We start from the raw sequence: 14,961 nt of genomic DNA on the forward strand, positions 1-14,961 counted from the left end.
CAGGCCACCCAAATGGCCTCATGGAAGTGAACATTCTAATAGCTTGGCCTCCTGTTAGCCCAGGCACTTGTTTAGAATGGTCTTGGAATCTTGAGTGATCATTAACTCCTTGAAGAAGAAAGGAAGTCTTGCTGTAAGATTTCTTGGGGGAGTATGTAGTCCCAGAGCAGTGCTGTACAGCCTGAGAAGCTTGGGAAGAGTCAGACACGATTAGACATGGACAAAGCTGCGAAGTATTACAACCAATTCACTTATTTTCTAGATAAGAAAACTAAGTTTCAGAGAAAAAACAAATGACTTGATAAAAGCTCTCAGAGCCAGTCATGGGAAAGTGAATGTGTAAATTCAGAGATACAGAATTCTAATAGCATAGTCTAGCAAAGGTCTAGGGAGGGAGGTGTGATGGTGCAGGTAAGTGGGAGACCGGATAACAATGAGAGCTTTCGTTCCTCACAAATGGCTTAAGGTCGGGAGTTTTAGTTCCAGTTAAGCTCAAGGTCAAGTCCTCCCGCTGCACTTCCTCCCCAGGTTGTGAAACTGTTCAAGCCAAAGACAGACAGACAGAAAGACAGCAGACAGACACATAGACACAGACATATGCGCACGCGCACACACACAGGTATGGCCCACTTCACAGTTGGCTCGTTGCTGCTCCCCACAAAGTTGTTTCTCTTGTCAGGCATTCATTTATTTGTGTGCCCTTATCTACTAGGATTGTGATCTATTGCTTCTTTCCCTGGCTCTATTCTTCCTTCTCCTCTTTTGCTTTTCTTTCCCTCTTCTTCCATAACTTCCTCCCCTTACACACTCACCTGCTGGTGTGCAGCTCTGCCACAGATGTCATACAGGGGGAAAATGCACTGTCCTATCACAGAACAGGGGACTGTTATTTAACAGCAAAGCTATTTTCCTCATTCACCTAAAGTAGCACCGTGGAAGTGGCCATTGCCTCCCACTATAGAACAAATGCCCTGAGATGAAAGGAAGAAGATCTATATTCTCCTCTACTGACCTTATGGCTGTATCCTTGGAGATCCAAGTGGGCCTTGCATCTTTTCCACCAAGTACCACTGCTTCAGGGTCAGTCATCCGAGGCTTGGCTTCTTGGCTGCTACTCATGTGCTGCTAGATAGAAATAGTCTTAAACCATTCATTGAGTGCAGGGGATGCTTTATACAATCCAACGTGCTGTTTACAGGTTATAAATTACGTGTCTTGGGAAGAAGCATCTGACTTATTCTCCAAGGCATCTTGTTGTCTAGATCCCATTGGAATTCTTGGGGTTCCTGGGAAGGGGGCTACTTAGTACTTTGCACTCTCTGAATAAAACCCAGAATTTCTTATTTTTCCAATCCTTGCATGAAGCATTATCTAGTAGCAAGCTTTCTTTCAGCCTTATAGTCTTAATTCCCTTCCCCCTTTTATATAATTTATTTGCTTCTGTGTACTGCAATAAATTGCAACATATATCTGTGAGTAGTGGTGCACATCTTTAATCCCAGCACCCTAGAGGCAGAGGCAGATGGATCTCTGTGAGTTCAAGTCCAGCCTGGTATATAGAGAGTTCCAGGACAGCCAGAAGCAGTTGGATCTCTGTGAGCTCAAGGCCAGCCTAGTCTACAGGAGAGCCAGTGCTACATAGAGAGACCCAGTCTCGGGAAAACAAAACAAAATTACAGTAAATAATAAATATTTCTGTCTGATACACTGAGTCCATTCCAAAGTCATTATATTTTACTTGCTTCACTACATCTCCTAGATGGTGCTGTGCATGCTGGGCATGATTTAGTTGATAAATGAGAAGTATCAATGGGACCCCAAAATTAAAAAGGAAAACAACAGGCCCAGACTCGTTACTTATAAACTTGATGAACAAAAAGAGATGTCTAAGATAGGACCTACTTTCCCCCCTGACCTTTAGATTTTTAATTTGTTTTTGTTGCTGGGCATTTAACACTGAGCCTTTGCATGCCAGCCACCAGCCCCTTACCCCAATTCTTATATTTCATCTGAGTTAAAGTAGGCACATGGTAGGTGCTCAATGCATAAATATACATGTTGAATAAATGTTTGATGAAAGAAACAGGGAAAGAACACCTGCCAATTTCAGGACTGCAAACAGCCCAGGCATGGATAGCTATGGAAACACTGCCCTCCTTTGCCTCACAAGTAGGGCAAAACCAAGGTCGTTGTTGGCACATGACACTTGTCTTAGCCTGTTGCTGGAATCACTTGTGCAAAGCTAGTGCTTTACTCTCTGCCAGGCAGAAGGTCAGCCCTAAAGTGAGCTGATCCGTGGGCACAGCACCCTCTCTCACCCAGGAGGCTGCGATATTATTTCAATGAGGATGACAGGTGGGGGAAATCTGGGCACCAGTTGTTCTTTTCCACTGGTAGCGTTTGGAGGGTAACTCCAAACTGGGGCATGCTGGCCTACGTGCTTCTTCTGCGGCAAAGGGCTCTGCACTGGAGCCATGAGAACGTGGGCTCTGTCCTGTGGCCAAATTCAGGTCTCGGAGACCATAGCAAAGCACAAAGGAGACACAGGACTACTGAGTCCTCTTGTTCAACTCATCATGGACTGCCTGGCTGAGGACCTACATCCTGATAGTCACCATTTGAGTTTGTTACACGTGGATTCCAAAATAGAACAAACGAATTAATTTAGTTTTAAGAAAATGCTAGATGCTCCCATAAAGCCGATGTACACTAGCCTGGCAGAAAGCAAGGAATCCTGTGGTGGTGTGAATTTTCTTAATTCCTTAATTCCCCCTTGGACATCCCTGCTCACAGTGCAGTTACTGGTCTGTGCTCACTCCAGCTTGACTCAGTGGTCCTCCTTTCTTGCCCTTTATTTTTACAAACTCATCTTCAGCATAGCAGACTTGGCTCATTCAATTTGTATAGTTAAAGCAAACCAAAATGCAACATGAATCTCAGCTGTTGTTAAGTGTTGTGGTGCAGGCCTGTAATTCCAGCATGCTTTAGGATCTCAGGTTGTCTACTTAGTGAGAGTCTGTCTCAAAAACAAACAAACAAACAAACAAACAAACAAATGCTTGGCTGGAGAGATGGCTCAGTGATTAAGAGCACTTGTTGGTCTTGCAGAGGACCTGGATTCATTCTATTCTCAGAACCCACATCGTGGTTCCCGATCATAAACAACTTCATTTCTAAGGTCTTCTCTAGCATTAAACATACACTTTGTACAAAAATAAACCTAAACAACAAATACTACTACTAATAAAACAAATCCTAGTGTTACATTGTAAAGAAATCACCGTTGCGTTTTGAAGGTTTGATGACTTCTGAGTTTCTTATCATTGCTTGTATTGTTATTTCCATGCTCATAGGAAAAAAAAATGAAGAAAAATGTCATGACTTGTATGACTGTAGTGGACGCAAAAAATCTGAAAAGTAGACACAAAGCTATATGTACTTTGTCATTTTTCTGTCGTTTTCTTTTCTTGTTTTTTTTCTATTATGTCTATGGGTATTTTGCCTGCTTGTACGTCTTGGGTACCACTGTGTGCCTGGTGCCCAAGCAGGCCAGAAGAGGGCATCAGATCTACTGGAACTGGAGTTACAGAAGGTTGTGAGCCTCCATGTAGGTGCTGAGAATGGAACGGAACCTGGGTAGTCTGGAAGAGCAAGCAGTGTTTGTAACCACTAAACAACCTCTCCAACCCCACTTTGTCTTTTGTAACTAGTTTTGATTGTAGTGTTTCATGTCAAAACCACAAAGCAGTTCACAGGATAGAGAGCAGGGTGTTAAAGGTTCAGGCACTGAAATAGCTGCTGCTCAAGCACGAGGACCCCTGTGCGTTTAGACTCCCAACAGCTATAGCAAAGCTCATGTCTGTAACCCCAGCACAAGAGTCTCCTGGTGCTCCATGGTGATATGTGAAGGAAACAAAAGCTCACATCTCCAGCCCAGAAGCTATCTCTAATCGGTAACCTCTCTCAAATGAAAAATTACTTTTCTCCAACAGAGTCTCACTGGGTATATATACCACACTTAACACAGGCCGCATTCCCAGCAATAGATGGCCAACTCAAAACGAATTGAATGGTAATTTTGGAGTTTGTTTGGTCTCACAATGCTTTGTCTAAGCAAATATTTTTGGCCATTATGGTTTCCGGGTTTGTGATTTTTATAGGGTCTCTGTGTTTGCAAATGTGTATGTTTCTGCACCTACATGTGTTTCTTGTGCTTTTTCTTTGGCTCCTTTTCTCCGTTTGTTTTGTCCTATGCTGGTTTGTTTTTATTTTATCATTATTTTTTAAATACATATTTGTTTTCTAATGAGAAGAGAAAGAAAAAGAGAGAGAAGAGAAGAGAAGAGAAGAGAGAGGGAGAGAGAGAGAGAGAGAGAGAGAGAGAGAGAGAGAGAGAGAGAGAGAACAAGAAAAGGTGTTTTGGGTGGGTGAGGAGGTAAGCAGGATCTTGGAGAAGTTGGGAGAGGGAAGAGTGTATAAGAATATATTTTATGGAAAAATCAACTTTCAGTAAGAAAAATTGTTGTTCTGCAGCTTTTGCTCATTGAGATACTTGGGCACATGCTTGATCCATTTTAAGGAGAGGTCACTATGAGCATGTACATAAAGGAAAGTGGTGCAAGACTATCTGAGAAAGGGCTCTTCTATTCTTATAAATTACCCTCTGGATATGGAAATGGAGATGGTGGTAGCCAAATCCATTGCTATTCAATGCTGGCATTTTGGAGCAGGAGGGGACAGCAGATGCTATTGCTGTCAATTCCTCTATCCTATAGGTGAGGAAATGGACTGGAAAAATTTAAGTGATCTGTGCAAGATGCCACAGCTAATTAGTGGTTGTGACTTAGTCCAGGTGGGTCCTCTCATTATTGGTCCCTGCCCTTCCTGTAATTTATAGGACTTCCAAGAGACACAGGCTCTCAGCCTTTGATATTACCAGAGATGCTCCACTGTGACATGATCCCATTGCCACACCCTTTTCTACTTAGAAGGTCTTACTCTACACTTGCAAGCTGGCTAACTGCAGCTAAGTTGGTCTGAAGCCAGACACTGTTACAGCAAAATGGATTGGCTTATACCACCTTGAACTTCTTATCTTGATCACAGCAATACTTTACCCTGTTTATTCAGACTGTTCATGAGTAGAAAGTTAAAGAAATACTTGTACTGTAAACAAAATAATCCAACTTTGATCTGAATTTCTTTGAAATGTTTTCTTTAATTACTCTATTCTGTTGGTTTGGGGTGCACCATCAGGTTCTCTCAATTTTCCCAAATGTTTGAAAACATTTTTGATATTATGTGTCTTCTAGTATAATGAAAAGCATCAGTGAGGTGATTTTAATAGATTCCTAAACTCAGGTCCTATGACCAGGAGGTATGATTAAAAGAACAAAGCAAATTTTAGAAAAATGAGTCCAATACAATCTCACTTTAATGATAAGTCTCTTCTCCAATGACCACATTTTCAAATTACACTGTGGGCGTCAGCTACAAAGGTTTTGTAGAAATGTGTGGCTCTTGGGAAATACACATGCACTGCCTTGGCAACGCTGTAGGCCAGCGATCATAATTCGAGTTTCAGATGCAGTTGCCCACTGATGCTGGGTGGCAAGGGCTTAAAACAAAAACAGGATGAGCCCTAGAGCACAGAAGTGGAAAATGAGGTGGGTGGGTATAGAATGGAAAACGTGCTCCCTCAGGCCATGGACTGTGTTCATTAGCACTGACCTGCCTCCTCTCCTGCTCTGGAAGCTGATGCTGATACCAAAGCTTTGAGAGAATCAGAAGAAAAAAAATTCTTCCTGCCATACAAACCAAGGACAAAGATGAGACCACCCAATTTAGTTATCCTCTGGCTAGAACCACATAGTTAATCTTGTCCATGGGCTCATATGATTCTTGCTCCTAGGCACAGGGACTCAAGTAATTAAAGGCAACATATGTTTCCACTCAACCATCATGTCCATTTCCAAATGGTCATAAATATGTAGCATAAACACAAAGGTCAGGGGACATGAAATGGATGAGAGCATAAGCTAATAAGGCTCTAGAAACCACTATTCTTCACCCCAAATGACATGGAAATTTTGACTTCATATCTCTTGTATTGCATCCATATTTTTGGGTAAAGATTTCTGGGGAAAATCATTTCTGCTTTCATTCCAGCTGTGCAGCACATACTGCAGTGATCAGTTGCAAGTGAAAGGAGCAAGACAACTCCTGCATACAAAGGACAATGACAACCAGAAAGCGGCAGCCCCATCCTGCCCTGGCCTTGAAAGGGACTGGCTCCTAGGAGGTGGCGGCATTTCGGATCTATTGTCCTCTGTCTCCCTCTGCTGTTCTTCTGGAGAAGTTTCCCCTTACAACAATGAGAACTCATGTACTAGCTGCATCCATTTCTATGCTCTCCCTGTTGGCCATAATGGGAGATACAGACAGCAAAACAGACAGCTCGTTCCTGATGGACTCTCAACGTTGCATGAGGCACCATTATGTCGATTCTATCAGTCACCCATTGTACAAATGTAGCTCAAAGGTAAGATCAAGATCACTCCAAAGCCTTTGGAAGATACCCCTCTCCCTCATTAACAGAAGAACAGTCATAGTCCCTTCTTAGGGGGTGAAGAGCTATGACCAGGGCCCAAACTGGAGCTCTATGATTAGCCTGTAGAACTCACAAGGGAATCTTTCTTTAGAATTTTCCCACTATGCTTTCTACTTCAATGTGTGTAATAGAACATGTGTGAGCTTATTCTGTTGTGGGTGTGTCTTGTTCTCCTGGTTGGGAAACTTATGATCAATAACGTTACTTTTCAATAACGAAAGTTAGGAGCTGCAAATTGGAAAAGTGGGGAAAGTGAAGACCTCAGTTTAGACCCTGGCACTCATGTAAAAGAACCTGGCATGGTGGCACACATCTCTCTAATCCCAAGGCCAAGGAAGCTGAGATAAGAGAACCCATGGGGACATACTCACTAGTTAGTCTAGCACAGATAGTGAGCTCTAAGTTCAGTAAGAGACTGTCTTAAAAAGTAAGGGAGCAAGTGAGGACCAAATCCTTGACCAACCTCTGACTTCCACAAACACTGCACCCTTGTGCAGGAACATATACACATATTACATATGTGTGCGTACACACACACACACACACACACACACATGCACCACATATGCAAAAGGAAGAAACGTGAAGCCTTTACATTAGCATAATTTCTTCTACTTCAGTCAACAGCAAAAAGAAGGGGAAGCTGTGCTGTATGATAGGACAGTGGAGCACATTCTTGGAGGCTCTTCAGACAGTTTTCTGAACTACCCCAGAACCAGCTGGGTGGTCTAAACCTTCCTCCATGTGTCTGTCGCATTGATGTTAAAATGACTCCACAGCTAAAGATGACAATTTGATCATTTCTCATTTTATCTTGCTTAGCAGTTCCTTCTTACTGGCAGTGGGTGGAGTGTTTCTTGCACTGGTCATCTGTGACTCGGTGCTGCAAAGAGGTGTGCGAAATAATAACATGCTAATGGACCACCAAGAGTGGTTGCCACATAGACCACCCAGAAGGGAGGCACAATGGAGGATGGAATGGATCCCAAATGAGAGTTCTCATGACCATCATTGCCCCAGTCCCATGCCCTAAATTTGTCCACACTTAGTAAATAAGACTTTGTTTAGTTCAACCTCAAACAATTTTCACTTTAGCCCTGAGACTAAAACAAAACCCATTTTAAACATTCTCATATGTCAAACCTTTATAAAATTAGCAATACAGTTAAGAATTTTACCACTAGAATTAAGTTCATAGAAATCAATCTTTCCACTCTCCATTTCAAAACATGTCTGATTTTACATTTTCCATAACTTCTGTGTTTGTAGCCAAAGGAAGATCTTTTAGTTTGAGGGCTTCAAATTTTCAGTTAAATCAATTTCACCATTGTTCTAATATGACCTAGGACTGTGGGAAAAGAAATAGTTTTTTTTTTCCCCTTTAGAAAATGTCATAGTTAAGGGAAATCATTAGACAAGGATAAATTTTGGTGACAATCCTTAGAAATGGAGAGCAGGAGCTGGAGTAGCCAGCAAGGGGTGGAGGTGGAACAGCCTTGCTTAGGTTCATTTCAGCACCACAGAAGCACAAAAAGCAGTAACAGCAACCGCAACAACAACGACAACAAGAAGGATAAGAGAAGCATCTTATAAGCATGGTTGTTTACATGTTGCTTCAGAAGCAGATGGCACAACACTGATATCTAGTGTTTGTTAATCCATGGATGATTTCCTTTTTTGTTGAACTGTGCTCCATAATCATGTTTCTTTAGAGAGAGAGAGAGAAAGAGAGAGAGAGAGAGAGAGAGAGAGAGAGAGAGAGAGAGAGAGAGAGACGACAGGGACAGACTTGGACACAGACAGACACAGACACGGACACAGAAACAGACACAGACAGACAGAGACAGACAGAGATAGGGGGGAAATCAAATTTAAAGAAAACACCATTGTGATGAAAGGCAGGGTTATGGAAAATAGTAGAATCTATAAAAGGTTGAAAGTGGGTGAGGGGTGAAATTCAGTGGAGAGTGCTTGCCTAACATGTGTGAGGTACTAGAGTCCCCAAACTCAGAACCAAATAATAATAATAATAATAATAATAATAATAATAATAATAATAATAATAAAATGAATTTAAAAAATTTAAAAATCTGGGAAGATAGGACAAAATGATAGAAGACCATCTTACCATGTTAACCTTAAAGGGGAAGGGTCAAGAAAAAGAAGTCCTTAACTAAAAGTCACGGGGTTTGAGCACGACTTTTAGAAACGAATTTTAGCTAATTGTTATTCACCTTTGCTTCTTCCAGAGTGATACAGTAAATAACAGGGTAAAGATTGTGATGGTAGAAGAAATGTTTATAATTTCATGGGAACAATCTGTTTTCAAACATCCCAAATGATGCCAAATATAGCAATGGTTTTATGTAAGTGCCACTAGTAATTATTAACCTTCCTTCCTCAGCCATAAAAAAAATGTGCCTGGCACAGCTTCAGCTACCAGACCCTTTCTGGAATAAATTTTCTGTATGTGTTCAGGAAGAAAATTATTTTCATTTGGAAATATTCTATAATTCTTAACTTTTCCAAACTCAGAATGATAGTCTCTCTGGTGAACCTGTTTTCCTTCAGAGATTGGGAGAAAAATGTTTAGCCTATGTCCAGAAGGAAGAGGTCAGGGCAGATTTTATAGCTTTACACATATTTTTCCTCAATATCATAAACAAGGACATTATTTTCTAGACACATGACCACTCTTAGCCCTACCAGTTAATGTTTCTGACTTATATTTATCAAGTGGATCTAGCCTCCTGACTTACATGAAAGGCACATGTGGCCTAGGGAATGAAGCACCCCAATACCTAATCTGTGTCAGTCACTTTACAATATATATTGTAATCATTACCAACACACCTGCCATGTAGCTGTTATCATCCCCATGCTACAACAAAGGAAACTCACAATCCACAAGAAAAGATGGACTAGGTTTCCTGATACCACATAGTTTGGGAAGGGTAATGTCATGTTTGGAGGGTTTATTTTTCCACTGCCTGATTCCTCATATTGAAGGAATGTAAAAAGCATACAGGAGCTATTATATAGGATCCAGGCCTAGCTGTCTGTAGTAATGATTCATATTTTATAAATATTTTTCTAGAAAACATAGAAATAATGGACAAAGGCTTTCTGGATACTTTTAGTGGGACTGTCTGTCCATCATGGCCCTGACCTTGCATTTGGCCAGTATTAGATTCTGTCATCCTCCTCTTAGCAATTCATGAAAGAAGCTGTTTGCCCAAGGGCATGGGCATGTATGGCCATAGTGATGCTTCTTGTAAAGCAACTAGCGCAGTGTCTGTCATATAATAGACATGTAATAAATGCTATTGTGACCCTGATGATGGAGTCGTAAGCTAGACAGGTGTTTCAACCCACTTTTCTATTTCAGTCACTATTAAGACTTCAATAACTGTTGGGATCCCTGCAGCCTTAAAGGATTAGGAAAGTAAGCCTCCATATGGCTCTGTTGGATGTGGGAGGGGTGGGGGCGAACAGAAGAGCAGAGTAAATGTAAGCCGTTGTGCCGGGTGCTAAGAGGCAGGATCAAACAGGAACAGACTCTACTGGCTGCCTTCTGTCACTAGGTGAGTGGAGGATGTGCAGGGGTGAGTTCCGACCTCTGGTAGGCATGAGTTTTTAAGAACCTAGCTTGGTAAACTGGCTCCACAGGTGTTTGAAGCCCAAGTAGGTGAAAATAAGAGACAGTGGTGGTCACAGACAAGGGGGTGGAGCCAGGTTCTAAGGAGCAGCAAGAGGCACACTGTTATGAGTGAGATGAGAAAGCAGGTGAGAAAAGAAGGAGATGAGTTGAGGCAATAAAGGCGATGAGAAAGCTGCAGGATTGGGAAGGAGCTCTTAGGATGCCCAAGCTATCTACTGTTGCTGGCCCATATGCTCATAGGAAAAATAATGGACATTAAGTATATATAGTTTATAACAAAATTGATAACTTTAGAGATGTGACTTGATTTATTAAAATAAAAATAAATTTATACTGGATGTCTACTATGTGCAGGCCTCATAGACGTTGCTATAGACAAAAAAATTTACCCTTTATAATGCTTACAGGATAACAGGATATAGGAAAAGGAAATGTTTTGTGTGCAAATGCCTCTTAACATGTCTCATTTATGGCATATGTGACAGAAACAGACAGGCTTTGGTGAGAGCTGAGTTGCCACCCAAATCATTGAATCTCATCACCCCCATGTGACTTTGTTCCCTGGTTGTCATTTTGTTGTTGGTCTCAGCCTGGCACAGACTCTTTGAATATTGACCTGGTTTCCTAGAGATAAGCTGAACAGTCATGTCTTGATGTTGTTGGTGAGGGGGAGGTGGTGGGAGTGGCATAGACGAATTTTTTCCTGATATATTATATACTGAGTAGTTAAGCTTGACCGAAGTACAAGGTGGATAAGAACAGCTATAATACTGAAAGAAAGTGACAGCTGAGGCAGCCATGGTATATGCAGACTGACTGATATTGGTTCACTCTTGTGCAGAAAACAACTATTTGAGAAACAGGTGCCAGGCCCACTGAGGTAGATCCAGGTCCTTTCATCCTAGAGATCTTGTCCTTCCATGTGTACTGACTGGCCATGGGGCTTCAGATCCTGAAAATGTCTAGTGAAATCCCAATTAAATTAGCTTGTCTTCAAGTTGCCCTGTATTGAAGACTCCACCATGTATGGAAAGCTAATATCCTAATTATAGCTATGTTTCACTGTGTCTTAGTTAGTGGGATGTGATATTCTACACTTTCTTTGGCCCTTCTTAAAGTTTTCCTTATCCATGTGGCTCTCGAAAGACTTCAGTTTGGAAAGTGGTTTATACATACTTCAGTCTCCAGCAGATTAGGGAGTACCAAATTTTGCACTGCACCAATGTGGAAAGCACCTCTTCCCATGTACTGGCAGATACGAGAAGAAGGAGCTTGGCTCTTGGACTCTCTTGTCAGTGAAATGGGGCTAGACACCAGAAACAGGCCTTTGTGTTACATCATCCCCTCAAACCTGTTTGGGATGATGATTATCTTGCCTATAAATTTGAAGAACAGACAGGAGGGCATCAAAAGCTTTAACAGAACCAGAACAGTTTACAGCAGCCATTTTCTCTCTACCTTTGTGACCTTGCAAAGAAAGCAATGTTAGAGCAGTCTAACTTATTTCTCCCTTAGTCCTTCTAGTTTTTTTCTGCTAGTATCTCACATTTCCTTCAAGACTGTGAATTGATGGTTGAATTCTCCCCCAGTATTTTTTTCAGTTAATGATGTCAATAATCTATAACTATTAGGAGTTATCTTTTCCTGATTTTGGAAAACTGCTAGCCATTATCATTTTATCACTGGATGATGCCAGAGATCATCTGTAGTATTAATTGCCAATTACCAAAATATTAAAAAGTTTTATAGCATCAGGGATCAAGCTGCTTTACCCCACTTCACTTATGACTTCCACTCCTTAGGATTGTTGGAGCCTTTTTCCCATCTCCTTAAGCTGTACACAAAGTGTATCATGTGTACATTTTGAGGATAATTTTTGATACTTTTTCATTGGAGTCTTCCATTTTCAGATTTATTTATTTTTATTTGATCTGTATCTGTGTGCCTGCTTATCTGTATGTGCATCACATAGGTGCAGGTGTCTGAGAAGACCAGGATGGGTGTTAGAACCCTTGGAACTGGAGTTACAGGCTATTGTGAATCTTGTGATTCAGATGCTGGGAAGAAACCCAGCAAGTGCTTTCAACCACTAGCTCATCTCTTCAGCCCCTTAATTAGAGGCTTCTTGTTATAAAGAACGCATAGGCTCTGATGTAGCAGTCCAAACATTTGGGAATGGAAAGGATCAGGGAGAATTTTCTTTAAATCACTCTGAAGATACATGTACATAAATTGTACTGATGATAGGTATAAGGTACAAGCCCAGGCATGTGACCCCCCCAAATATATCCCATGTCTCTATTTCAGTTTCCTCTCCTAAGTTTCAGCAAAACAGCATTTACTTTGTGCCTTCTACAGTGACTGCATTCCTTCTCTTTAGCTAGTTCCCACTGGAACAACCCCACCTTGTCACTCTTCACTCTGTTTACTCCTAGATTTCAATCTAAAGTGACTTTCAGCTTGTTGTTGGTCGAATTTGAATACATTTGGGCAGTGGTAGACCTCCATCTATAAGAAGGAACTCTGGTGGTTTTTTTAGTGGTGGTTTCTTTTGCCTTTCTTTCTTTCCTTTTCTTCTTTTCTTTTTTTTTCTTTCTTTTCTTTCTTTCTTCCATTTTTCTTTCTTTCATCTTTCTTTCTTTCTTTCTTTCTTTCTTTCTTTCTTTCTTCCCTCCCTCCTTCCTTCCTTCCTTCTTCCCTTCCTCCCTTCTTTTCTTCCTTTCTTTCTTTCTTTTCTGAGGTTATGTGGTATCCCAGACTAGTTTTGAACACACCATGTACTTGAAGATGACCTTGAATTTCTGGTGCTTCTGCCTCTACCTACTAAACACTTTAATTACAGGTGACTGTGAAGTTTATCGAGGGCTGAGCATTTCTTAACATCTTGTAAATCCTTGAAAATCCTGGGCCCTCCTAAAAGAGTTTAATTCAAAATGGTATCAGACAGGATAGTGTTGACTGTCTTCTTACCAATTCCCTGGTACTAAGAATTAAACCCAGAGCCTTGTGCATGCTTATCAAATGCTCTACCACTGAGCTGCACCACCTTAAACACATAGTTTAGGTTCACCAATAGATTCTTATGTGTGACCAACAACTAAAGCCACTAGTCCAACCCAGCAGGAATCAGTAAGACGTGTTGGGGTCTTTCAAAGGATGCTGTGGTAACCTGAGGTTTTGATAACTGTCCAGAGTAACCACCTCCCTTGTTTCTCCAGATGGTGCTCCTGGCCAGATGTGAGGGGCACTGCAGCCAGGCATCACGCTCTGAGCCCTTGGTGTCCTTCAGCACTGTCCTCAAGCAACCTTTCCGTTCCTCCTGTCACTGCTGCCGACCCCAGACTTCCAAGCTGAAGGCTCTGCGTCTGCGCTGCTCCGGGGGCATGCGACTTACTGCCACTTACCGGTACATCCTCTCCTGTCACTGCGAGGAATGCAGCTCCTGAGGTTTGCTGATGATTGGCTCTCTGGCTGGCACAATCACAGGAGCAGTTCAACCGGCTAGAGAAGGACTGGCAAGAAAAGAGTTAAGGCAGATACAGATGGAGCAAGTCCCACAGGATTGTGCATATTCTAGTCCTCAAGACTCAATGTGCTTTCAACAGAAAGTGACTCTGGGAACTTGCTTTCCATTCCCATCTCCTTTCCCTGGAAGAATTTCTTTTGGTTACTTTTCAGATTCAGGCATTTCCCCTGTTGGCTCTGATTGTGGTTTGGGTGCCTGATAGCTCTGCATTAGTGGGAAAATGTGGGGCCCTGTGCAAGAGCGTGTCAGGCTGTCCCTATCTGGTGCATATTAGGGAAGAATTTACCCAGCTCTCCTTAGGAGATCTTCAGTTGTTGTTTCCCCTTGTTGTTTTGGTCTAATATTTGCCTCTAAAGGTTCCCAGTTTTACGATCTGGACACCAAGTCCATGGATATGTTTAGTGAGATTTACTCACAGTCAGCTAACTGCTACTAAAATAACTAACACACGGGTTCTTTTCTGTGACAGCAGGACTCCTGACCGCTATAGTTATTATTCAGAAATGACTTAGGGGATATAAAGGTGGCAGAAGGAACCTATAATCTTAAGGCTTTTGCAGGTAAATGATGGTAAACTTTTGTGAGGAAGCAGGCTTTCACACATATACACTCAGATGGATCCCACACTGACTCTGGAGAGGGCATACATTACACATGGCATGGAGAACACACCATACTCACAACTGAGCATTAGTCAAGCATGTAGAAATCCATTTGTGGGTGTACAATAGTTTCAGCCATATCTTGACCATCATTCCCTAACATTTGCCTGTCTATGTGAAGCTTGTAGCCATAGTGGTGGCCTGGCTTATCCTCTGAAAATTTTGTTCCAATTTACTTTTGGTCGTTGAAGCTCAAATTTTGAATTCTACCCATGTTTTAAATAAAAATAGAGTACCTTCAAAATTTTGGCTGCATATTATTATTTCTTCCTCCTCTTCCTCCTTCCTGCTCTTCCTCCTCCTCTCTTCTTTAATATCCTTCTGTGATGTGGATATAAGATCCATGTAGTTGCTCTTTAGACATGTCTAAGGATGTAGACATCCTGTACATGTGTACAGGTATGGACAATAAGAGGAAATATGAGTTCCAGAATGCATGACAAGAACTTAAAAAAAAAATAACAATATAGCTGGGCAGTGGTGGCACATGCCTTTAATCCCA

At 41.6% G+C, this 14,961-nt stretch overlaps 1 protein-coding gene across 6 annotated transcripts in view; it reads left to right on the forward strand.

Moving 5' to 3' along the window:
* Positions 1-14,703, forward strand: part of Ndp (norrin cystine knot growth factor NDP) — a 105,682-nt gene extending 90,979 nt beyond the window's left edge. For all 6 annotated transcript variants that reach the window (XM_076919071.1, XM_076919073.1, XM_076919072.1 and 3 more), the window contains 2 exons: positions 6,169-6,541; positions 13,490-14,703. In XM_076919071.1, coding sequence (XP_076775186.1) covers positions 6,374-6,541; positions 13,490-13,717 — 396 coding nt within the window. In that variant the 5' untranslated portion in view covers positions 6,169-6,373 and the 3' untranslated portion in view covers positions 13,718-14,703. The remainder of the gene's footprint in view (positions 1-6,168; positions 6,542-13,489) is intronic.
* Positions 14,704-14,961: the final 258 nt, after the last annotated feature.

The sequence above is a fragment of the Arvicanthis niloticus genome, chromosome X (assembly GCF_011762505.2).
Source record: "Arvicanthis niloticus isolate mArvNil1 chromosome X, mArvNil1.pat.X, whole genome shotgun sequence".
NCBI lineage: Eukaryota > Metazoa > Chordata > Mammalia > Rodentia > Muridae > Arvicanthis > Arvicanthis niloticus.